Source organism: Hypanus sabinus, chromosome 5 (genome assembly GCF_030144855.1).
Source record: "Hypanus sabinus isolate sHypSab1 chromosome 5, sHypSab1.hap1, whole genome shotgun sequence".
Lineage (NCBI taxonomy): Eukaryota > Metazoa > Chordata > Chondrichthyes > Myliobatiformes > Dasyatidae > Hypanus > Hypanus sabinus.
Genome location: NC_082710.1, coordinates 107,225,278 through 107,251,278, shown reverse-complemented (window position 1 = coordinate 107,251,278; position 26,001 = coordinate 107,225,278). Strand labels below are relative to the sequence as shown.

The following is a 26,001-nucleotide window of genomic DNA, read 5'->3' as shown; positions in this document are numbered from 1 at the left end:
CTCTGTGAAGAAGTCCCCCTAATGTTCCCTTTATACTTTTCCCCCTTCACCCTTAACCTGTATCCTCTGGTTTTTTTCTCCCTAGCCTCAGTGGAAAAAGCCTGCTTGCATTCACTCTGTCTATACCCATCATAATTTTATATACTTCTATCAAATCTCTCCTCATTCTTCTACGCTCCAGGAATAAAGTCCTGACCTATTCAACCTTTCTCTGTAACTCAGTTTCTCAAGTCCTGGCAACATCCTTATAAACCTTCTCTGCACTCTTTCAACCTTATTCATATCCTTCCTGTAATTCGGTGATCAAAACTGCACACAATACTCCAAATTCAGCCTCACCAATGTCTTATACAAACTCACCATAACATTCCAACTCTTATACTTTGATTCAATACTTTGATTTATAAAGGCCAATGTACCAAAAGCTCTCTTTACGACCCTATCCACCTGTGACGCTACTTTTAGGGAATTATGTATCTGTATTCCTAGATCCCTCTGTTCTACTGCACTCCTCAGTGTCCTAACATTTACCTTGTATGTTCTACCTTGGTTTGTCCTTCCAAAGTGCAAAACCTCACACTTGTCTGTATTAAACTCCATCTGCCATTTTTCAACCCATTTTTCCAGCTGGTCCAAATCTCTCTGCAAGCTTTGAAAACCCTCCTCACTGTCCACTACACCTTCAATCTTTGTATCATCAGCAAATTTGCTGATCCAATTTACCACATTATTATCCAAATCATTGACATAGATGACAAATAACAATGGACCCTGCACTGATCCCTGTGGCACGCCACTAGTCACAGGCCTCCACTCAGACTAGCAATCCTCCACTACCACTCTCTGGCTTCTCCCATTGAGCCAATGTCTAATCCAATTTACTACCTCACCATGTATACCTAGCGAATGAATCTTCCTAACTAACCTCCCATGTGAGACCTTGTCAAAGGCCTTACTGAAGTCCATCTAGACAACATCCACTGCCTTCCCTTCATCCACTTTCCTGGTAACCTCATTGAAAAACTCTAATAGATTGGTTAAACATGACCTATCACGCACAAAGCCATGCTGACTGTTTCTAATAAGTCCCTGTCTATCCAAATACTTGTAGATCCTATCTCTTAGTACTCCTTCCAATAATTTACCTACTACTGATGTCAAACTTACCAGCCTTTAATTTCCCGTATTACTTTTAGAGCCTTTTTTAAACAACAGAACAACATGAGCTCTCCTCCAATCCTCCGGCACCTCGCCCGTGGATACTGGCATTTTAAATATATCCGCCAGGGCCCCTGCAATTTCAACACTAGTCTCCTTCAAGGTCCAGGGGAATACTCTGTCAGGTCCTGGGGATCTATACTCTGATTTGCCTCAAGACAGCAAGCACCTCCTCCTCTTTCATCTGTATAGATTCCATGACCTCACTACTGTTTGCCTTATTTCCATAGACTCCTTGCCAGTTTCCTTAGTAAATACAGATGCAAAAAACACATTTAAGCTATCCCCAATTTCTTTTGGCTCCATACATAGCTAACCACTCTGATTTTCAAGAGGACCAATTTTATCACTTACTATCCTTTTGCTCTTAACATACCTGTAGAAGCTCTTAGGATTATCCTTCACCCTGTCTGCCAAAGTAACCTCATGTCTTCTTTTAGCCCTCCTGATTTCTTTCCTAAGTATTTTCTTGCACTTTTTATACTCCTAAAGCATCTTATTTGCTCCTTGTTGCCTATACCTGTCATACATCTCTCTTCTTCTTTATCAGATTTCCAATATCCTGCGAAAACCAAGGTTCCTTATTCTTATTCGTTTTGTGTTTAATCCTGACAGGAACACACAAACACTGCACTCTCAAAATTTCTGCTTTGAAGGCCTCCCACTTACCAATCACCTCCTTGCCAGAGAACAACCTATCCCAATCGTTTTTTGATCCTTTCTCATTTCTTCAAATTTGACCTTTTTCCAGTTTAGAACCCCAACCCAAGGACCAGATATACCTTTATCCATGACCAAGTTGAAACTAATGGTGTTATGATCATTGGAACCAAAGTGTTCCCCTGCATACACTTCTGTCACCTGTCCTAACTCGTTTCCTAATAGATCTAATATTGCATCCTCTCTAGTTGGTACCTCTATATATTGATTTAGAACACATTGATTTAGATTCCTGAACACATTTTACAAACTCTAATCTGTCTAGACCTTTAACAGTATGGGAGTCCCAATCAATATGTGGAAAATTAAAATCATCTACTATCACAACTTTAAGTTTCTTGCAGTTGTCTGCTATCTCTCTGAAGATTTGCTCCTCCAATTCTCGCTGACTATTGGGTATGATTATATAATACAACCCCATTAATGTGGTCACAGCTTTCCTGTTTCTCAGCTCCACACATATGGCTTCGATAGACAAGCCCTCTAATCTGTCCTATCTGAGCACTGCTGTAACATTTTCACTGACTAGCAATGCCACCCCCCCCCCCCCCCACCCTTCATCCCTCTACCTCTATCACCTCTGAAACATCGAAACCCTGGAACATTAAGCTGCCAGTCCTGCCCCTCCTGTAGCCAAGTCTCACTAATGGCTACAATGTCATAATTCCACGTGTCAATCCATACCCTAGGCTTGTCAGCCTTCCCAATACTCCTCGCATTGAAATAGACACACCTCAGAAGATTATTACCACCACACACAACCCTTCTATTTGTGACTTTGCATGAACTTTTAACATCATTTATTTTCACCCCCGCTCCATTATCTGCTCTGGCACTCTGGTTCCCATCCCCCTGCAAATCTAGTTTAAACCCTCCCCAATAGCACTAACAAACCTCCCTGCAAGGATAGTAGTCCCCTTGTAGTTCAGGTGTAATCCGTCTCTCTTGTACAGGTCCCAACTTCCCCAGAAGAGGTCCCAATGATCCAAAAATCTGAAACCCTGCCCCCTACACCAGTTCCTCAGCCACGTGTTCATCCTCCAGAGCATCCTACACTTACCCTCACTGGCATATGGCACAGGTAGCAATCCCGAGATTACTACCCTTGAAGTCCTACTTGTTAGCTCCCTGCCAAGCTCTCTATGCTCATTCTTCAGGACCCTCCTCACTCTTTCTTCCTGCGTCATTGGTACCGATGTGTACCATGACATCTGGCTGCTCACCCTCCCACTTCAGAATGCACATGATCAGATTCATCGCTGACCCTGGCACCCAGAAAGCAACAACCCCCGGGAGTCTCTGTCACGACCACAGAATCTCCTGTCTGTATCTCTAACTATCGAGTCCCCTGTCACTACCGCTCTCCTCTTCTTCCACCCTCCCTTCTGCACTGCAGAACCAGACTCAGTGCCAGAGATCCAGCTGCCACAGCTTGTCCCAGTTAAGTCATCTCCCTCAACAGTATCCAAATCGGTATACTTGTTGAGGGGAATGGGCACAGGGGAACCCTGCTCTGCCTGCCCTTTCACCTTCCCTTGCCTGACGGTAACACAATTACCTGTGCCCCGCTCCTTTGGCATAGCTACCTCTCTGAAACTACTATCCGTAAACTCCTCATTCTCCTGAATGATCCGGGGGTCATCCAGCTCCTGCTCCAGTTCCCTAACGCGGTTTGTTAGGATGCACTTCGTTCTTGCAGACCTCCAGTCTCCCTGACATCCACATCCTGCAAGAGGAGCATTCCAAATCCTGCCTGGTTTTCTCTCTAAACTTACTAGTTAAAAAACAAATCGAATGAGAGGGAAAAAAACAAACAACAACAACTTATCGGAACCTACCCTCGCTTCTGTCTGTTCACACTGAAGCCTGTAGAGACAAAGCTGTCCCACTCTGACTCAGCTCACTCTGACGATAGCCGCTTCACTAGATGAAAAATCTTTTATAGTGCGCTAGCTGATCAGCTGTCTTCAGCTCCTCCGCTCCCAATTGGTTGGTTGTTTAAAAAACTGAAAAAGCCTGCAAATACTCTCCTCAAGCTTTGACGATGGCTGCTTCACTAGACGAAACTTCTTTTATAGTGCACTAGCTGACCGGCTGTCTTCAGCTCCTCCGCTCCCAATTGGTTGGTCATTTAAAAAACTGAAAAAGCCTGCAAATTCTCTCCTTCTCAAGCTCTCAAGTCAAAGATGTTACCAATAGTTTGAATTAGGACAGGTCAAGCCAGATAAGGACAACACTACTATCCTTTGTTTTCTTTCTTCACAGATTAAGTTTAATTTCCCCAGCTATCCTGATATGTAGGACTCTGAATCAATGGTCCCGGCCTTTGGATTCCAATTCAGCAATTAGAACAGCATTTTACTCTCCATTAGAATGTGGATACAGGCAGCAGAGTCTTGAATCACATCATTTTAAATAGAAAAGATTTAAAAGGAAATCATTGCTTCACCTGGAAGGTGTGTTTGGAGTGGGAAGGGAAGTGGAAGGCCAAGCGATGCATTCCCTGTGCTTACACTGCAAGGAACTATGAGCCAGGGTGCATATGTTGTGGTGGCTGAAGAACGACTTAGGATTTCACAGACGAAGTGGGCCTCTTGCAATGTTGAAATGAATGGGGAGGGATATATCCATTTTATGATGGAGTCATAGTGACAATAAATGGCAAGAGTAATTTTTTGAATGTAGAAACTGAAATGGAGTTTGAGAAAAATATTATTATTCTGGAATAAATGGGAAGGCCTAAGATCCAAAGTGATGGAAGTGGGTGGGCATGGTCAAAGGATCTTTCTGTTACCGTGGAGAGCTGAACATCATCGAGGAAAGATGAAGTCTTGGTCGTGGGAAGTACAGGCAGGAAATTTAACGTTTTTGGAACAGATGAAACATAAGTAAAAATAGAAGAATGAAATCAAGTCCTTACAAGAATGTGGATGAGAGAAAAAGGGAGGGTGATATGAGAGTGAAGCATTAGGTTGATCTTAGAGTAGGTTAAAATGTTGACTAAATATCGCAGACCGAAGGGCCTAGTCTGTGCTATGTTCTAAGAAGTATGTGGGGGTACTAATAGTCAAATTGGCTGTGGATTCAGAGTGCGTGCAATAGATATTGACCTGCAGTCTATTCCCAGAAATGGACAGAAAGAAATCAAGGAAGGTAAAGCAATTCTCAAAGGCCTTTTTCAAAAAACATGAATGTTAATGAATAGCAAAACTTGGAAGCAAAGTTGATAAAATTTTTGGCAACAAACACAGAATGCTGGAAGTACTTAGCAGGTTAGGGAGCATCTATGGAAATGAATATACGGTCAATGTTTCGGGCTGAGACATTTCTTCAGTACTGAAAGAAAAGGGGGAAGACGTCAGAATAAACAAGTGGGGGGAGGGGAAGAGGCTAGCTGGAAGGTGCTAGGTGAAGCCAGATAGGTAGGAAAGGCAAATGACTGGAGGGGAAGGAATCCGGTATGAGAGGAGAGTGGACCATAAGAGAAAGGAAAAGAATACAGGGACCAGGGAGAGCTGAAAGGTAGCTAAGGAGGTAAGAGGCCACAGTGGGTAACAGAAGAAGAGGGAAAGGAGGAAGGGATTTTTTTTACTGGAAGGAGAAATTGATGTTCATGTCATCAAGCTGGAGGCAACCCAGAAGGAATATAAGGTGTTGCTCCTCCACATTGAGGGTGGCCTCATCTTGGCATAAGAGAAGCCCATGGATTGATAACTTTTTTGATTTAGAGTGAGAGTAAGAAATAGTACCAAAACATGCTTCATTATAATGAAATAAATGTGTTAGCTGTAAAAGTTGAATGTCTGCCCTGTGCTGAGATTGATAGGTTATTTATAAGGGCACAAGTCCTGTCACTGCAGAGTGAGGGTAGGAATTTCTTGCAGCCATTGAGGGCCCAAAGATCCGAGGTGGACAGTTCAGTTTCGACCTGTTGTACTAGATGTGGAAAACTAGATATAGCGAAATATGCTGTTGTTTTCACGGGAGCGTAGCAAAACCCCATCACTTTCATAAAGAGAGCCTTCTTGAGAACTACAAAATGACCGTGTTCATTTCAACATAAAATATAAATGAACTGTTAAATTTGGATTGTAATAATTAATTTCATAGAAATGAATCTGAATTTCTACTTGTGCATTCCTGTCTGTTCCAGTATAAGTACAAAGAGGCCTTTGAAAAGGATAAGGGCAAACACGTGGGTTTCCGCAGCCTCAAGGATGACCCTAAACTGGTCCACTCCATGCACTTGGCCAAGATTCAGTCTGACCGTGAGTACAAGAAAGACTATGAGAAGAGCAAGACCAAATACCACACACCGATGGACATGGTCAATATCACTACAGCCAAGAAGTCGCAGCAAGTGGCCAGCAATACTAACTACAAGAATCTACTCCACCGTTACACATACCTGCCTGATGCCATGGGTTTGGTACTGTCAAAGAACATGATGAACATACAGAGTGATGTAAGTAGCAGTGTTAAATGGAAGTTATAGTTGGTTGGAAATAACCAGCAAGCTCTGGCAGAGTTATTACATTACATCAGTGATCTTTCTCAGTAATCTGTGCTGATAGGTTGATTGGTTCTCCGTTGCATCTGGTGGTGACAGTTCAGTTTGTGCACTTCTGTTATGTCTTCATAACTGGCTGCAGAGGCCAAGCTGTGAGTGACGTAGACATTCGCATTAAGGATAAGGAATCTGTGCTGGATCTGGAAGTGGAGCTGCTGCTATTGCTTCCCTTCTTTGTCAGGCTGTGATAAGTATCACTCGGTATCTTTCCTCCAGGTTGCTGGGAGTGCTTCTAACAAAGACTCGCCAGCCACTCTGGCCTTCTGCACTCTGCTCCGGCCATTTTGGTACAAGCCTAGTGTGTATTGGAGGCAAAAGTGACTGCAGATGTGGGAATTTAGAGCAAAAAAAAAACAAGGTCCTGGAGGATTTGAATGCATAAGCAATCATGAGGAGGGGAAATTAAACAGTCAATATTTTTCAACAAAGCCTTTCATCTGGACTGGAAGATAGATGAGAGACTGAGAGATAGCCAGTATAAAAAAGGTGCAGGGAAGGGGTTGAACTAGCAAGCTGCAGGTAGACCCAGGTGAGGAGAGGTGATGGATGGAAGAAGGGAGATTGGAATATTAACGTTCTCCCTAGACTTTGCCTGAATCTGTTGAGTATTTCTAATATTTTCTGATTTGATTTTTAATTTTGAGTAACTATCAGTCAGCTTTTAGATTACCAGTGCTCACAGACTGTTAAAAATATACGAACGCAAGAGACAGGAGCTGGAATGGGTCAATAGTATACTGTTTCTCTAAAGCCATTTTGTTTGGGGCAGCACAACAGTAGTGGTTAGCACAATGCTTTACAGTACTGGTAGCCTGGGTTCAATTCCCACCACTGACTGTAAGGAGACTATACGTTCTCTCCGTTACTGTGTGGGTTTCCTCCCACAGTCCAAGAATGTATTGGTTAATAGGTTAATTGATAAATTGTCCCATGATTGGGCCAGGATTAAGTTGAAGGATTGCTGGGTGGCGTGGCTAAAGTCATTTTTTTGAAAAAGCCCTTGACTTCCTTATAATTGGTGAATCTCAACCTTGAATTATATTAAAAGGCTCCATCTTTTCAAGTTTCTAATGTAGGAAATTCCAAAGGGACAGATCTGTCTGAAAGAAAGCAGTCACCTTAGCTCCATTTGAAATGGGTGACCTCTAAACCTAAAACTATACCGGTTATTCAGTTCAATGAGTCTGCTTTGAAGGTCTAGAACATCGAGAGGTACAGTACAGGGACTAGCCCTTCAGCCCATCATGTTGTGCAGAACTAATTAAACAAGTGTTTAAACACTTAACTAAACTAGACCTTTCTGCCTGAAATGCATACTGTCTGGTGTGAGGTGGTTCATTTTGGTGGGTCAAATATGATGGCAGAATATAGTATTAATGGTAAGACTCTTGGCAGTGTGGAGGATTAGAGGGATCTTGGGGTCCGAGTCCATAGGACACTCAAAGCTGCTGTGCAGGTTGACTGTGTGGTTAAGAAGGCATACAGTGCGTAAGCCTTCATCAATCGTGGGATTGAGTTTAAGAGCTGAGCGGTAATGTTACAGCTGTATAGAACCCTAGTCAGACCCCATTTGGAGTACTGTGATCAATTCTGGTCACCTCACTACAGGAAGGATGTGGAAACTATAGAAAGGGTGCAGAGGACATTTACATGGATGGTGCCTGGATTGGGGAGCATGCCTTATGAGAACAGGTTGACTGAACTCAGCCTTTTCTCCTTGAAGCGACGGAGGATGAGAGGTGATCAAGATCATGAGAGGCTTTTCCCTGATGCACCATCAATAACTCTCGGAGATGGGAGGCAAATGATAGGCTTTTATTAGCTGCAAGAGACCACGATTAGTAGCAAGAGACCACCACACAACATCCTGGAGACTGAGGGAGGAGCAGTGCTTCCAACCGCCTTTATACAGGGGTCTGTGGGAGGAGGCACAGGAGCAGTCAGCAGAGGGGCATGCCCAGACAGGTATATGTAGTTCACCACATTCACCCCCCCTTTGTTTTAAAAGAGAGTCCCCATGAGGCGAAGTTTCTTACAAGTATATTTACAGGTCAAGTCTATCAGGTGGTCGAATCTGTCGCTGCGATCTACGTAGCACCGGCTGTGATTGCACCGGAGACAGTGGTTGTGCTGGCTCCGGCCTGACTTGAGGTGTCAGCCCATTAGGCATCAGAAATCCCTCATGCGTGTGCGAGGCGCCTGGTATAGGAGTGTCATGAGGAGTCTGTGTAGGGCTTGGTGTGTGTGGTGTCTCGTGGGTACGGGGTTCATAGTCACCGTGGAGTGTTTGGGGTAGGGGTCTGTTGCTCCTGCGGGCGCCAAGTCACAGACAGAGACCGTGTCCTCCCCCCCATCAGGTAAGACCACGTAAGCATACTGGGGGTTCGCATGAAGTAGGTGAACCCTCTCGACCATCGGGGAGTATTTATTGCTCCTTACATGTTTCCGGAGCAGCGCTGGCCCTGGGGACGTCAGCCAAACCGGTAGGGTGGTACCAGTAGCAGACTTCCTGGGAAAAGAAAAGAGTCGCTCATGAAGGGTGGCATTGGTGGATGTACATAACAGGGAGCGGGTGTAGTGGAGCGTCTCGGGGAGGACCTCCTGCCAGCGAGAGACCGGCAATCCCTATGACTTAAGGGCTAAGAGTGTGGCCTTCCACACTGTGGCATTCTCCCTCTCCACCTGTCCATTTCCCCGGGGATTATAGCTCGTGGTCCTACTAGTAGCAATACCCCGAGCCAGCAGGTACTGGCGCAGCTCGTCAATCATAAAGGAGGACCCTCTATCACTGTGGATATAGCAGGGATATCCGAACAGAGTGAAGAGCTGGCGCAGGGCTTTTATGACAGATGTGGCAGTGGTATCGGGGCAGGGGATGGCAAAGGGTAACTGCGAGTACTTGTCGTTATGTTGAGAAAGTAGACATTGTGGTCGGTGGAGGGAAGGGGGCCCTTAAAGTCGATACTCAGTCACTCAAAGGGGCGGGTGGCCTTGATAAGTTGTGCCTTTTCAGGACAGTAGAAGTGCGGTTTGCACTCAGCGCAGACTTGGCGGTCCCTGGTCATCGTCCTGATGTCCTCAAGGGAGTAAGGCATGTTCCGGGCTTTCACGAAATGGTAAAATCCGGTGACCCCCGGGTGGCAAAGATGTGCATGGAGGGCGTATAGCCGGTTGAGCTGTGTGCTGGCACACGCTCCCCAGGATAGGGCATCAGGGGGCTCATTGAGTCTGCCAGGCCGGTACAGGATATCATAGGTGTAGGTGGAGAGTTCCATTCTCCACCGCAAAATTTTATCATTTTTGATTTTGTCCCGCTGTTGGTTGCTGAACATGAACGCAACTGACCGCTGGTCGGTCAGCAAGGTGAACCTTTTCCCGACGAGATAGTGCCTCCAGTGCCTAATAGCTTCCACTATGACCTGGGCTTCTTTCTCCACCGCGGAGTGCTGAATTTCAGGGCCCTAAAGGGTACGAGAGATGAATGCTATTGGCCTTCCTGCCTGATTGAGGATAGCAGCCAGCGCGAAGACAGAGGCGTCACTCTCTACTTGGAATGGAATGGTCTCGTCCACCGCATGCATTGTTGCTTTGGCAATGTCCCCTTTAATGCAGCTGAAGGCCGCGCAGGCCTCGGCTGAGAGGGGAAATGCAGTGGATTTGACCAGGGGGTGGGCCTTGTCTGCGTAGTGAGGGACCCATTGGGCGTAATAAGAAAAGAAGCCCAGGCACCTTTTGAGGGCTCTGAGGGTGGTGGGAAGAGGGAGTTCCAACAGTGGCCGCATACGGTCAGGATCAGGGCCAATGACCCCGTTCTCCACAACATACCCAAGAAGAGCAAGTCGGGTGGTTCCGAACACACACTTGCCCCTGTTATAAGTAAGGTTAAGAGCTTTGGCCGCTTGGAAAAATCATTGGAGGTTAGTGTCGTGATCCTGCCAGTTGTGACCACAGATGGTGATGTTATCCAGATATGGGAACGTGGCTTTCAGTTGGCACTGGTCCACCATCTGGTCCATTTCCCTCTGGAAGACAGAGACACCATTCGTGACACTGAAGGGGATGCACAGGAAGTGATAGAGCCTGCCGCCCACCTCGAAGGCGGTGTAGGGGCAGTCCTCCGGGTGGATGGGGAACTGGTGGTAAGCGGATTTCAGATCTATGATCGAGTACACCTTATACTGAGCTATCTGATTGACCATATCCGCGATGCGGGGTAGAGGGTAAGCGTCAAGCTGCGTGAACCTAATCTTTGGAGCTGTGGGCATGTCACACAAGTTTAATAGTTGTATTGTCATGGGCTAGTGCCAATTGTTTTGTTTCATTTTTGGATTAGTTTTGCTGCTACACACTAAATATTATGCAGCTTCTAGGCTAGAAAACTGTATCAAGCTTACAGTTTAGAGCTTTTGTAGTTTCAGCATCCATAGCCATTTGGATTATAACACTTTATTGGACTTGCCTTTTGATCTATGGTACTCAACATTTTCTACTATTCTTGATTTTGGCAGAATTTGTATAAGCAGGATTACAATTGCTGGCAGAAGGGGCTCGGCTGGATTCCAATTGGCTCACTAGATGTGGAGAAGGCCAAGAAAGCAGCAGAGGTCTTGGATGAACATAAATACCGTCAGCATCCAGGAACCATCAAGTTTACCAGTGTCCCTGACTCCATGAATATGGTTCTGGCCACAGGCAACACAAAGCAGCTTAGTGATGTGAGTATTGTCATCTCGTTATCATTTCTACAAGCTCCACTGGTATGTCATTTGGATCCTAGTGTAATAACTTAAAATGTTGCTGAAGTACTTTTCCCTTTCTTTAATGTTGAGTGCATAAGACACAGTGTATTGTTGTAAAGAGAGGTTGTCCTTGAATCTTCTGCCCTGAGACCTTTGCATGAGTCGAGGACTGGGAGCAGAGCCTCCTCATCTCTTTAGAACGGAGATGAAGAGGAGTGAATTCAGCCAGAGGGTGGTGAATCTGTGGAGTTCATTGCCACAGACAGCTGTGGAGGCAAGTCACTGGCTATATTTAAAACGGAGGCTGATAAGTTTTTGATTGATAAGGGTGTCAAAGATTACGGGGAGAAGGCAGGAGAATGGGGTTGAGAGGGATAAGTCAGCCACGATGAAATGTTGGGGCAGAATTGAGGTGCCACGTGGCCTGATTCCTCCTGTGTGAATAGCCTAATTCTGTTCCTGTGGTTGAGGCTGTGGCCTTCTCGTTTCCTCTAGCCTTCGTGTCTGAGGACTCCCTTGCTATTTGCTTACCTTTATTGTTTGCACAGCTTGTTTCTTTTTCCTTTCTATTAGGTGTTTGATGGGTCTTCTTTTTAATGGGTTCTTTGTTTTGTGGGTGCCTGTGAGGAGACGAATCTCAAGGTTGTATACGTATGCATCCCTTAATAATCAATGTACTTTGAACATAAAATGGCCAGTGGTACATGCAATGCTAGCCTTAGCAAGGCAAAATGCCAGTAATAACTCAGTGTACTCTTGCACACTGGAGGGTAGAATTGTGACTTTTGCCCTGGTGTGAATGGATGTCAGGAAAATTGGGTGGGGGGATGTTAATGGGAACAAGAGGGCAAAACTAGGATTGGAGATGAATGTGTGAAGGCAGGCTGGAGGGTTTCCTTCCACGTAGTATCCATGATGACATCTGGCCAACAGGAGCCAACGAGTGTTCATAGCATTTGTACTGTCCTGAAATCCAACTATCACCCATGAAGAGATTTTTGGTTTCTTTACCAAATAATGCTATAATGCCAGGAAGCAGACACAATAGAATTAGTTTTGGTTTCTTTGTCACAGCAGGAAACACCTTATGTAATTCGGTGATCACATTGTTTTTGAGGAAACTTTTAAAGAAGTATACAATACTCCTTTCTATAGATGCTGGCTGACCTGCTGAATTCCTCCAGCATCTTGTGTGTATTACTCATGTGTTTTAAAGGTAAAGGCTGAGTTTGATAAAGTATTTAATAGACTTTCAGTCTGATTTTTGTACGAGTTGAAATGTTGCCAAGTTATAAGTTAAATATTAAAAACTTAGTTTCATTATTTAAGATTTTGTTACTCTGTGGAAAAACCCCTTTATTATCCGGTAACGTATACACTCAAAATAGCTGTTGATTATTAAACACAAACTACACTTAGAGACCACCTGTACACCTGCCTCTAGTGGCGACTCAATGTATAAAAGCATGCAGACATGGAAATGGTTCAGTTGTTCAGACCAAACATCAAAATGAGGAAGAAATATGATCTAAGTGACTTTGACCGTGGAACGATTGTTGATGCTAGATGGGGTGGTTTGAATATCTCAGAAACTACTGATCTCCTGGGATTTTCATGCACAGCAGTCTCTGGAGTTTACGGAGAGTGGTGCGAGAAACAATAAAACGTTCAGTGAGTGGCAGTGCTCTGGATGAAAACAGCTTGTTAATGAGAGCGGTCAGAGGAGAACGGTCAGGTTGATTCAAGATGGCAGGGAAGTGACAGTAACTCAAATAACCACACTTTATAACTGTGGTATGGGATTGACTACAGCAGCAGAAAACCATGAACATGCACTTAGTGGCCTCTTTATTAGGTACCGGTGGTATCTAATAAAGTAGCCACCAAGTGTATACTTTTTACCAAAGATCAATGGAAACTTTCTTTAAACTGTGTTTAAAATCATGATGGGAAGTTGACAAGTAAGTAATTCCTAAATCACTAATCCTGGTTGATCATTAAGTTATTACACTAATGTGGCTGATTTTCAGAAAGCATACCATCCACTTTTGGTACTGAGTGATTAACAGTTTGGTCCATATGCTAATGATTTTCCCTCTTTCCTTTCAGCTGAACTACAAAAAAGCTGGTGAAAAGATAAAACACAAGTATACCCTTGACCCTCTGTATCCCCCATTCCTACAGGCAAAAGTCAATGCTCAAAACTTGAGTGATGTAAGTACCCAGATTTAGTATGGTAAGGACCACACTGAAGTAGTTCACATGAATCAGCAATTAGTTAATGTTTAAGCAGATCTGTTTCATATCGTTTCACAATGAACTTGCAGTAATTATACCTGTAAGGCAAAAAAGGCAGCATTTGGCATGAGGGGGCTGCCATTGCCATGGCAACTTAAATCTACTGCTAACATGATAGAAGCAACCAAAAGCAGATAAATATGCATCACAAAGTAAAGAAAATTTTTCAAGCTGATGACTAGAAATATAAGGACAAAATTTACCACATAATTAGAAGATCTTTATCGCCATGCAATTTATAATTTAAATGTTCATTATTTTATAAAATTTTACTTATTTTTATTGTAAATATCAAGCTGGTTCAAAAATATAACTATCACCTTAGTCTGTAGCAGTCAAAGACTGAGACAAATACATTTGGATGAGTAGGGCTATAACAAAGTTGTGAATAATAAAAATGCACATTTTAGCATTTACAGTACCTAGAACTAACCAGGTAACTGGAATAACGTTATCGCCACTTTGATGAGTAAAGGTATTTTAATAGTAATAGATCACTATGCTGTGAAGGCAAAAATTCCTTTTCTTCTCCTTACATGGAATACAGGAAAAGGACGTGTATTGTCATGCACTTTGGCAGAAAGAATAATGGAGTACACTGTTTTCTAAATGGGGAGTGAATTCAGAAATCAGCGGTGTAAAAGGACTAGGGAATCTTAGCAAGGGATTCCTTAAAGGTGAACTTGCAGGTAGTGATGGTAGTAAGGCAGGCAAATGCCTCACTGGAGAACTAGAATATGAAAGCAAGGGTGTAATGCTGAGGCTTTACAAGGCATTGGTCAGACCACACTAGGAGTAGTTTTGGGCCCCTTAAAGGATGTGATGGCATTGGAGAGGGTCCAGAGGAGGTTCACAAGAATGATGCTGGAAATGAAAAGGTTAATGAATGCAGAGTGTTTGATGACTCTGAGGCTGTACTTACTAGAGTTTTGAAGAATGAGGCAGTGCTTTCATTGAAACCAATTGAATATTGAAAGGCCGAGACACAGAGAACGTGGAGAGGATGTTTCCAGCAGTTAGGGAGGTTTGGATCTGAGGGTACAGCCTTAGATTATAAGGACACCCCATTAGAACAGAGATGAGAAGGAATTTCTTTAGGTGGTCAATCTGTGGAATTCATTGTCAAAGACAGCTGTGGAGACTAAGCCATTAGGGTTGTTAGGTTCTTGATTAGTCAGGCTATCAAAGGTTGTGGGGAGAAGGCAGAAGAATGGGGTTGAGATGGATAATAAATCAGCCATGATCGAATGGTGGAGCAGAGTCACTGAACCAAATGACCTAAATCTACTCCAAAGTCTTATGGTCTTATGGATTTCAGCCCATTAAGGTATATTCTGATTTAACCTGGTCTTTGTATAAGTACTGAAATTTTGTAAATTCTCAATGTTTAAAATTATAATTGACCAATTCTTAAACAGTCCTTATAACATCTCTTGGAAATGCTGTCATTTCAGACATAGTATGGCTGAGGTGCTTTTTGAATATCATTGAGTTTATTTATCTGACAATCCATTATGTCCACTAAACTACTAACATTGGGTTCTGTGCGTTCTAAGGTTATTAATGTTTCCTTTTCAAGCAACTGTACAAGAAAGCCTGGAACAAGATTATTGCTAAAGGTCCTGATTTGCGGGTGGATGCCATTCCAATCGTTGCAGCCAAAGCTTCAAGAAACATTGCAAGTGATGTAAGTAAAATCATCTTATGGCACTTAGCTATTATTCAAGTCACAAGCATTTTGAGAACCAGCCAGTGTCCTTCAGTGGATTTCCAGAGGCTGATTCAGAGATGAACTCTTGGAATTAGACTCAATTAACTTCCATGGAAAGGAACCTGGGAAGTAGGACTCTGGGAAGTAATCTAAATATATAGTATATTTTTTGAGGAGTTATACTCTGCAGAGATTAGTGGTGGGAAATTACCTTTGATTGGTATAAAGGGCACTACTTCCTTGTATGCAGAACATCCAATCACGAATTGAAAGAGTGCAAGTAAAATGGAAATATTGAACAGGGAAAAGGCTGCTAACAGATCATAAATGCAAAAGATTCTGCAGGTGCTGGAAATCCAAAGCAACACCTGCAAAATGCTGGAGGAACTCAGCATTTGCTCTTCAGGCAGGACAGCATCTATGGAAAAGAGTAAATGTCGACTTTGTATTTCCCTCCATAGATGCTGTCTGACCTGCTGAGTTCCCCTAGCACTTTGTGCCACCTGCTAACAGATGCAGATTTTGTTTTGAGTGTGTAGAGGTTTCAATATGAAAATGGCAAGGAAACACAATTTTCATTGACAAACCTGGGTGATTCTATGTTCTAAGTAGACAAATTATATCCATTGTTTAGAAAAATGATTACAAGAGAGAATATATTTCAAATAATAACAGGAACGAGAGAGTAGAAAACAATCTAAAGGCTTCACATGAAATATTCGTATATTCTGGCACACAGAACATAAATCGTTATTTTTGCAGAAAAATTATTGAAGATATGAAGCATAGTTTGCAGAGGTTATTTAAATTAACATTAAGCACAACAATGGAACTTCTGTTTTCAATTAATAGAAGCGAATAAATGTGTTAATTTTCTCTTGTATTACCGTTACAGTATCGGTACAAAGCAGCCTTTGAAAAGGAAAGAGGTAAACATGTTGGGTTCCGCAGCCTTCAAGATGACCCTAAGCTGGTCCATTCCATGCGTGTGGCCAAGGTTCAGTCTGACCGTGAATATAAAAAAGACTATGAGAAAAGCAAGACCAAATATCACACTCCGTTGGACATGATGAATATTACTGTGGCCAAGAAATCCCAGGGAATAGCCAGCAATACTAACTACAAGCATCTGATCCACCACTACACATATCTGCCTGACGCTATGAATGTGGTCCTGTCCAGGAACATGATGAACATACAGAGTGATGTAAGTGCAAACTTTCAATGAAAATTATGATTTGTTGGAAATACTCAGCAGATTCATACAGGACCTGCGATGGGTGAAGCAAATCTGGCATTTGTCTGATGAGATGATATTGGCCTGAAATATTAACTGATTTTTTTCCATGGATGCTGTCCCAAGCCACTAAGTATTTCCAGTACTTTCTGATTTTGATTGATTGATTGATTATTTACTTAACACCTTTCATGCATTAGGATGCAGGCTCAAAGTGCTTTGCATAAATCATATAGATATAAGAACAAATATAGAAATATGAGACAAAAATAGAAAATTATAAGTAAAGGCAAATTTTATATATGTAGAATTAAACGTAATTGAATATACCAAATTATGTAGATGTAATCAATATCAACAGACATTAAGTAATCCTATCATAGGCCAAATCTGGCTTGATTTGTAAGGCCAGATGATAAAATTTATTCTAAGTCTCACACTTCTTTTATTACTACCAATAACCAAAATATATGTTCTTTTGTTCCTTATTCAGTGCAGCAGTTAGCTTTAGAATTATGATTTCTTGCTTTATGGAGCTCAGGAGCCTTTCAGTTCTTACCAGAATTTCAGGTCTTCAGTGTGTGGCATCATCTTCTTGGTGTTCCTTGTGGCTCTGGGCAGAACATATTCAAAGCATTACATGCAGTTTGTAATCGACTCTTCTGTTGCTTTCAATGGGTGACTTGAGCATCAGGTGAAGTTGCAAACCTATTTTTTTGATGTACTGATTTTTGTTTTGGAGCTGGATACTGCTTGCAAGGCTAGCCTCCGTCACCCATTTCTAATACCCACTGAGAAGCTGGCGGTGAGCTGCCCTCTTAAACCACTGCAGTCCTTTTGGCGAGGACACAACTGTTGGGGAAAGAGTTCCAGGATATAGACCTAGTGATGATGAAGGTCTGGCAATATTTTTCCAAACCAGGGTGGTTCCCGACTTGGAGGAGAACCAACAGGTGATGGTGTTCCTATGCACTTGCAGCCTTTTTCTGTCCTGGTGGTAGATGTCACAAATTTGCCATCAGAATGGACTAAACAAATAACTGAAGCAACACACACAAAATGCTGGAGGAATTCAGCAGGTCAGGTAACATCTACAGAAATTAATAAAGAGTCAGTATTTCGAGCTGAGAACCTTCTTCAGGACTGCAAAGGAAGGGGAAAGGTGCCAGAATAAAAAGGTGAGGGGAGGGGAAGGAGGATGGCTATAAAGTGATAGTTGAAACTAGGTGGGTGGGAAAGATAAAGGGCTGGAGAGAAAGGAGCCCAATATGTTTTGTTGAGGAAGGGACCTGTTTCCATACAGTATAATTCTATGATTGAAGAATTTTCTTCTCAATCCCATTCTAAGCAATTCAACCCTTATCCTGGTATAATGATGTCTTTAAACTCACCTCTATAACTTTTAATAGTAAATTCATCAGCTCTTCAGAATTATTTTTAATTTTATGTTCATTTCTTGATTTTGCTTTTAGCACAATTTTTATGACATGATTATTTCAAAAGGCAAGTAAAAATATTAGAATTTGTGGGATTTTACTACTTAATGCATTTTGATGTCTCCTTGCAGAACAATTATAAAATGGATTATAATAACTGGTTTAAAGGAATTGGCTGGATCCCTGTTGGCTCTTTAGACGTGGAGAAGGCAAAGAAAGCAACTCAGTTAGCAAGTGAGAAGAACTACCGTCAACATCCTGACACATTAGAATTCACAAGCATTCCTGATTCTCTTGAGATGGTCTTGGCCAAGAATAATGCACTGATGTTGGATAAGGTAATCATCGCAGTATTGTCCTGAGAATGGCATTTAAGCTCTTTTTAAATAAATGCACCTCAGTCCTTAGTTTTCAGCCGAACTCACCACTTAGGGTGAAACAGTCCTTAGGCACACCAGAGCCCAGCCACACACTGTTCTTACTCTGCATATGATTCTGACATGAATAAACAAATAGAAATCACCAGTAATAATACTGGCGGATTAATCACTATAAATATTTCATTTGTACTTACAGGACAAAGTGAATGGTGGTCTGCCTAGCTTCGCAATGCTCTGAAAATGTCTTTACCACTGGGCCTCTCATTATTGTGAGGAGAAATAGGGGAGGGTGTGGTAGAATTGGAAGAAGGGCAGTCTTCTTTCTGGAGTAGCAACATTACTCAGCATAAAAGTGATGATAATTGAGTAATTGTCCTGTCAATCTTGCCTGATGACTACATTGATGAAGGTACCAAACATATTTAAGGAACAAAAGGTCAGATATGACCACTACCCCCCTTGATTATTGCAGTAACCAGAATAGATCTTTTAGAGAAGGAAATCTATCATTCCAATTTTATCTGACTGATAAACAGGGGTCACAAATAGCTTTGCTTTCTTGGATGCATATCAGACTTTTATAATGAACTAGCTGTTCCAGTCAAGGAGAATATCAGGATAAACAAAAATGTTTGTTACCAAACATATTTTTAAGTACCCATCCTAACTCACTGCATTTCTATAAAGAGATTACTCTGTTTTGGTTGGGAGATAATGCACTGATTTCTGTCAGAAATTTTGTTACCTCTGCTGTTTGTGAGTAAAAAGCCTTTGCTGTTGGTCAGTTTGTAGTGAACCCAGACAAGTGCCTGTCTCAAACACCGTATTGTCAATGGATATAGGGTTTCAATGATGGCCAGTGCCATATCAGATTTTCAAAGCTTTGTCTCCAAAACTTCAGTAGCAATGGACTGGTGCCACTGTATAGTGCACTGAGTTCTGATGATTCCAAGTGTATTCCTACACAGTTCTGTGAACGTAATAGTTTAGGGCATGACTGATCTCCTCAAATAAATGTGTAAAGCCTTCTCTACCATTGAACACATCTATATGAAGCACTGGTGCAGGAAAGTAGCATCCATCATCAGAGACCCCCACCACTTAAGCCATGCTCTCTTCTTGCTGTTGCCATCAGGAAGAAGGTACAGAAGCTTCAGGACTCACACCACCAGGTTCAGGAACAGATGTTACTCCTCAACCATCAGGCTGTTGAACTGAAGCAGATAATTTCACTCAACTTCACTTGCCCCAACATTGAAATGTTTCCACAGCCTATAGTCTCACATTCATGGACTCTTCATCTCACATTCTCTATATTTATTGCTTATTTGTTTATTATTGTCAGCTTGTTGATTTCTGCACTCTAGCTGAGCTCACAGGTTGGGCTGTCTTTCATTGATTCTGTTATGGTTATTATATTATAGAAAATAAATCTCAGGCGACACACTTTGTTAATAAATTTACTTTGACCTTTGAAAGTGCTGTTGTTTTGCTAGCTACTGCAAGATGTAAAAAATTCCCTGCTTTTGAAAAGAGGGCCTTGGATCTGTACAAATCCTATCTGCCTGCCCGTTGAGATCCAGAAAACTAATATTGCTATTGGAATCATGGTCTACCACATTTATAAAAAGCTCACTTCCTGGATCCTTTTGTTGCTGGCAAAGCCATTGTTTTTTGTTTATCCAGATATTCTCCTTGACTGGAACAGCTAGTTCATTATAAAAGTCTGATATGCATCCAAGAAAGCAAAGCTATTTGTGACCCCTGTTTATCAGTCAGATAAAATTGGAATGATAGATTTCCTTCTCTAAAAGATCTATTCTGGTTACTGCAATAATCAAGGGAGGTAGTGGTCATATCTGACTTTTTGTTCCTTAAATAATTTTAAACCCCACTGCTACTGGGATTCAAACTCAATTTCTGGATCTCTAAGTAAAGTCTTCAGATTTCAATCCAGTAGTTTAACCACTTTACAAAGTTTCCCATGAACCTGAGAGTGTACTGCTCACCATTCTGTAGAATATTTTGTTCACCGAAAGAGACAACTTCTAGTTGAGTTCTGTTAGTCCCTCATCAGACACATCCATTACTGCTTTTCCTTTTAATCTCATGGGCCTATTCTTTTTAACAGAAACTGTACACAGAAGCTTGGAATAAAGACAAGACCAAGATCCATATAATGCCAGATTCACCGGAAATTGTGCAGTCCAAAATCAACCAGTTGAACATGAGTGAGGCAAGTCATTGTGTTGAAGGTGAAAGTACCTGATGTTTCTCATTGTTGGTTTATCCTGCTACTTGTCCAGTCTTGAGGATTTGGTGAGACCCATAATAACCCTGTAAAAATAATAATATGTTAAAATAATAGGAATTTAAGAGTAGTAGAAGCAGAAACATATGATCCAGTGTCAAGAAAGTTGTGGTATAGATGTTCTAATGTTCTATATACATAACTTACTCTTCATCTTGAGTGCACCTATCCTAGTCACCTCTACTGTAGAGAATTTTTAAAATTATCTCCTTTATCTATACCTCTCACAATTTTCTATAACTTTATTAGGTCTCACCAAGACTCCTCTGTTCCAATAAAAATAAACACACCCTAGTCAGTGTCTCCTCATTACTGAAACATTTAATCTTAGACAATTTCCTGAGGATCTTCTCTGCATCCTCTCCAGTGCAATCACATCCTTCCTATGGTGTGGTAGCCAGAACTGCGCACAATATTCTGGCTGTGGCCTAGCTAATATCTTATAAAGTACAAAAACACAACTTTGTTCTTAAATTTGATCTCCTGGCAAATGAAGGCAAGCTTTCCATATGTTTTCTTCCATATTCTATCTGTCTGTACTGCCATCTTAAGGACTTGACTTAAGGTCTCTATGTTTCTTGATACTTCCATTGGATCGTCTTTACACAGTGTATGGCCTGGTCTTAATTGACTAACTACAATCCCACTCCACTACAATTCATTAGCTCATTCATATCAGGATTAAATTCCATCTGTCAATGCTCTGCCCAGTTTACCACCTGATCAATGTCTTTCTGTATCCTAAGATAATCTCCCTCACAATCACAAGACAATGTATTTGTATGTCATCTGAAAAGCCATGCCCCTTATATTCACAGCTAAGTCGTTAATGTATATAGTGAACAGCAAAAACCTCACACCAGTCCCTGTGATATACTGTACCGTTGATCACCAGCTTCCAACCACTAAAATAATCTATCAATGTCACCCTCTGTTTCTTATTACCAAGGGAATTTTGGATCCAATTTGCAAACTTTCCTTTGGACCTAACCTGCTGGACCAACCTTCCAAGGAGGGACCTTGTCAAAGGCCTTACCAAAATCTGTGTCAATGTGGTTCATCTTCCCTTTGGGCGATAAATGAAAAAGGGGTTAGAAGTGGAGAAATTATTTTCTCTCATGGGGAATATCAAGACCAAGAGGGTGTAATCTTGAAATTAGTGCTGGTCCACTGGTCGAGCACACCCATTTTTGCAATGAGGTCCAGACTAATATCTAATTCATTTCTGAGGACTACTCATATAAATATGGAAATCCCAAAACTCTCAGAGAGATTCCCATTGCAATCACTCAGACTCTGGTTAGTTGCTAGAGTTGTTCTGAAGATAAGACCATAAGATATAGGAGCAAAAGTAGGCCAATAGGCCCATTGAGTCTGCTCCACCATTCAATCATGGGCCGATACAATTCTTCCAGTCATCCCCTCTCCCCTGCCTTCACCCCATACCCTTTGATGCCCTGGCTAATCAAGAACCTGTCTATCTCTGCCTTAAATACACCCAATGACTTGGCCTCCACAACTGCTCAGGGCAACAAATTCCACAGATTTATCACCCTTTGACTAAAGTAATTTCTCTGCATCTCAGTTCTAAAAGGACGCCTTTCAATCCTGAAGTCATGCCCTCTTGTCCTAGAATCCCCTACCATGAGAAATAACTTTGCCATATCTAATCTGTTCAGGCCTTTTAACATTTGGAATGTTTCAATGAGATCCTCCCTCATTCTCCTGAACTCCAGGGAATACAGCACAAGAGCTGCCAGATTTTCCTCATACGGTAACTCTTTCATTCCTGGAATCATTCTCATGAATCTTCTCTGAACCCTCTCCAATGTCGGTATATTCTTTCTAAAATAAGGAGCCCAAAACTGCACACAATACTGCAAGTGTGGTCTCATGAGTGCCTTATAGAGCCACAACATCACATCCCTGCTTTTATATTCTATACCTCTATAAATGAATGCCAGCATTGCATTCACCTTCTTCACAACCGACTCAACGTGGAGGTTAACCTTTAGGGTATCTTGCACAAGGGACCCAAGTCCCTTTGCATCTCTGCATTTTGAGTTCTCTCCCCATCTAAATAATAGTCTGCTTATTTATTTCTTCCACCAAAGTGTATGACCATATACTTTCCAACATTGTATCTCATGTGGCACTTCTTTGCCCATTCCCCTAAACTATCTAAGTCTCTGTACAGGCTCTCTGTTTCCTCAACAAACCCACTCCTCCACCTAACTCTATATCATTGACAAATTTAGCCACAAGTCCATTAATACTGTAGTCCAAATCATTGACATACATCGTAATAAGCAGTGGTCCCAACACCGACCCCTGTGGAACTCCACTGGTAACCCGCAACCAGCCAGAAAAGGATCCCTTTATTCCCACTCTGTTTTCTGCCAATCAGCCAATACTCCAACCACACTAGTAACTTCCCTGTAATTCCATGGGCTCTTATCTTGCTAAGCAGCCTCATGTGCGGCAGCTTGTCAAAGGCCTTCTGAAAATCCAAGTACACCACATCTACTACATCTCTTTTGTCTACCCTGCTTGTAATTTCCTCAAAGAATTACAGTAGATTTGTCAGGCAGGATTTTGCTTTCAGGAAACCATGCTGGCTTTGACCTATCTTGTCATGTGCCTCCAGGTACTCCGTAATCTCATCCCTAACAATCAATTCCAACAACTTCCCAACCACTGCTGTCTGGCTAACAGTCTATAGTTTCTTTTCTGCTGCCTCCCACTCTTCTTAAATAGAAAAACACCTAAAGCACAATACAGGCCCTTCAGCCCACTAAATAGCAGAGTAACATTTGCAATTTTCCAGTCATCTGGTACAATGTCAGAATCTATTGATTCTTGAAAGATTATCGTCAATGCCTCCACAATCTCTCCAGCTACTTCATTCAGAACCCAAGGGTGCATTTCATCAGGTTCAGGAGATTTATCCACCCTCAGACCATTAAGCTTCCTGAACACCTTCTCAGTCATAAATTTCACTGCACAAACTTCACTTCCCTGACACTCTTGAATGTCCAGTATACTGCAAATGTCTTCCACTGTGAAGACTGATGCAAAATATGCATTCAGTTCCTCTGCGATCTTTGGATCTCTCATTACTATATCTCCAGCATCATTTTGTATTGGTCCTATATCTACCCTCGACTCTCTTTTACGCCTTATATGCATAGAAAAGCTTTTAGTATCTTAGACAATAGACAATAGGTGCAGAAGTAGACCATTCGGCCCTTCGAGCCTGCACCGCCATTTTGAGATCATGGCTGATCAACTACTATCAATACCTGGTTCCTGCCTTGTCCCCATATCCCTTGATTCCCCTATCCATAAGATACCTATCTAGCTCCTTCTTGAAAGCATCCAGAGAATTGGCCCCCACTACCTTCCGAGGCAGAGCATTCCAGACCCCCACAACTCTCTGGGAGAAGAAGTTTTTCCTTAACTCTGTCCTAAATGACCTACCCCTTATTCTCAAACCATGCCCTCTGATACTGGACTCTCCCAGCATCTGGAACATATTTCCTGCCTCTATCTTGTCCAATCCCTTAATAATCTTATATGTTTCAATCAGATCCCCTCTCAATCTCCTTAATTCCAGCGTGTAGAAGCCCAGTCTCTCTAACCTTTCTGCGTAAGACAGTCCAGACATCCCAGGAATTAACCTCGTGAATCTACGCTGCACTTCCTCTACAGCCAGGATGTCCTTCCTTAACCCTGGAGACCAAAACTGTACACAATACTCCAGGTGTGGTCTCACCAGGGCCCTGTACAAATACAAAAGGATTTCCTTGCTCTTGTACTCAATTCCCTTTGTAATAAAGGCCAACATTCCATTAGCCTTCTTCACTGCCTGCTGCACTTGCTCATTCACCTTCAGTGACTGATGAACAAGGACTCCTAGATCTCTTTGTATTTTTTCCTTACCTAACTCTACACCATTCAGATAATAATCTGCCTTCCTGTTCTTACTCCCAAAGTGGATAACCTCACACTTATTCACATTAAGCGTCATCTGCCAAGTATCTGCCCACTCACCCAGCCTATCCAAGTCACCCTGAATTCTCCTAACATCCTCATCACATGTCACACTGCCACCTAGCTTAGTATCATCAGCAAATTTGCTGATGTTATTTTCAATGCCTTCATCCAAATCGTTCACGTAAATTGTAAACAGCTGTGGTCCCAATACCGAGCCCTGTGGCACCCCACTAGTCACCACCTGCCATTCCGAGAAACACCAATTCACTGTTACCCTTTCCTTTCGATCTGCCAACCAGTTTTCTGTCCATGTCAATGTCTTCCCCCCGATGCCCTGAGCTTTGATTTTACCCACCAATCTCCTATGTGGGACCTTGTCAAATGCCTTCTGAAAATCAAGGTACACTACATCCACTGGATCTCCCTTGTCTAACTTCCTTGTTGCATCCTCAAAAAACTCCAACAGATTAGTCAAGCACGATTTACCCTTGGTAAATCTATGCTGGCTCGGCCCAATCTTATCACTGCTATCTAGATATGCCACTATTTCATCCTTAATGATGGACTCTAGCATCTTCCCCACCACCGATGTCAGGCTGACAGGTCGATAGTTCTCTGTTTTCTCCCTCCCTCCTTTCTTAAAAAGTGGGATAACATTAGCCATTCTCCAATCCTCAGGAACTGATCCTGAATCTAAGGAACATTGGAAAATGATTACCAATGCATCCGCAATTTCCAGGGCCACCTCCTTTAGTACCCTAGGATGCAGACTATCTGGAGCTGAGGATTTGTCAGCCTTCAGTCCCATCAGTCTTCTCATCACCGTTTCCTTCCGAATGTCAATCTGTTTCATTTCCTCTGTTACCCTATGACTTTGGCCCATCCATACATCTGGGAGATTGCTTGTGTCTTCCTTAGTGAAAACAGATCTAAAGTACTCATTAAATTCTTCTGCCATTTCTCTGTTTCCCATAACAATTTCACCCAATTCATTCTTCAAGGGCTCAAGATTGTTCTTAATTATCTTCTTTCTCTTCACATACCTAAAAAAGCTTTTGCTGTCTTCCATTATATTCCTGGCTAGCTTGCGTTCGTACCTCATTTTTTCTCCCTGTATTGTCTTTTTAGTTAAGTTCTGTTGTTCCTTAAAAACTTTCCAACCATCTGTCCTCCCACTCATCTTAGCTCTGTCATACTTCCTTTTTTTTAATGCTATGCAATCTCTGACTTCCTTTGTCAACCACTGTGGCCCCTTTCCCCCCTTTGAATTCTTCCTTCTCTGGGGGATGAACTGATTTTGCACCTTGTGCATTATTCCCAAGAATACCTGCTATTGCTGTTCCACTGTCTTTTCTGCTAGGCTATCCGTCCAGTCAACTTTGGCC

The 26,001-nt window shown here is 42.2% G+C and overlaps 1 protein-coding gene across 1 annotated transcript in view; it reads left to right on the top strand.

Moving 5' to 3' along the window:
* neb (nebulin) overlaps window positions 1-26,001 on the top strand; it is a 322,851-nt gene that overhangs the window by 52,952 nt on the left and 243,898 nt on the right. The window contains exons 30-36 of the mRNA XM_059971179.1: window positions 6,092-6,403; window positions 11,017-11,223; window positions 13,357-13,461; window positions 15,125-15,232; window positions 16,152-16,463; window positions 18,061-18,267; window positions 20,441-20,545. Of these exons, the coding sequence (XP_059827162.1) occupies window positions 6,092-6,403; window positions 11,017-11,223; window positions 13,357-13,461; window positions 15,125-15,232; window positions 16,152-16,463; window positions 18,061-18,267; window positions 20,441-20,545 (1,356 nt within the window). The remainder of the gene's footprint in view (window positions 1-6,091; window positions 6,404-11,016; window positions 11,224-13,356; window positions 13,462-15,124; window positions 15,233-16,151; window positions 16,464-18,060; window positions 18,268-20,440; window positions 20,546-26,001) is intronic.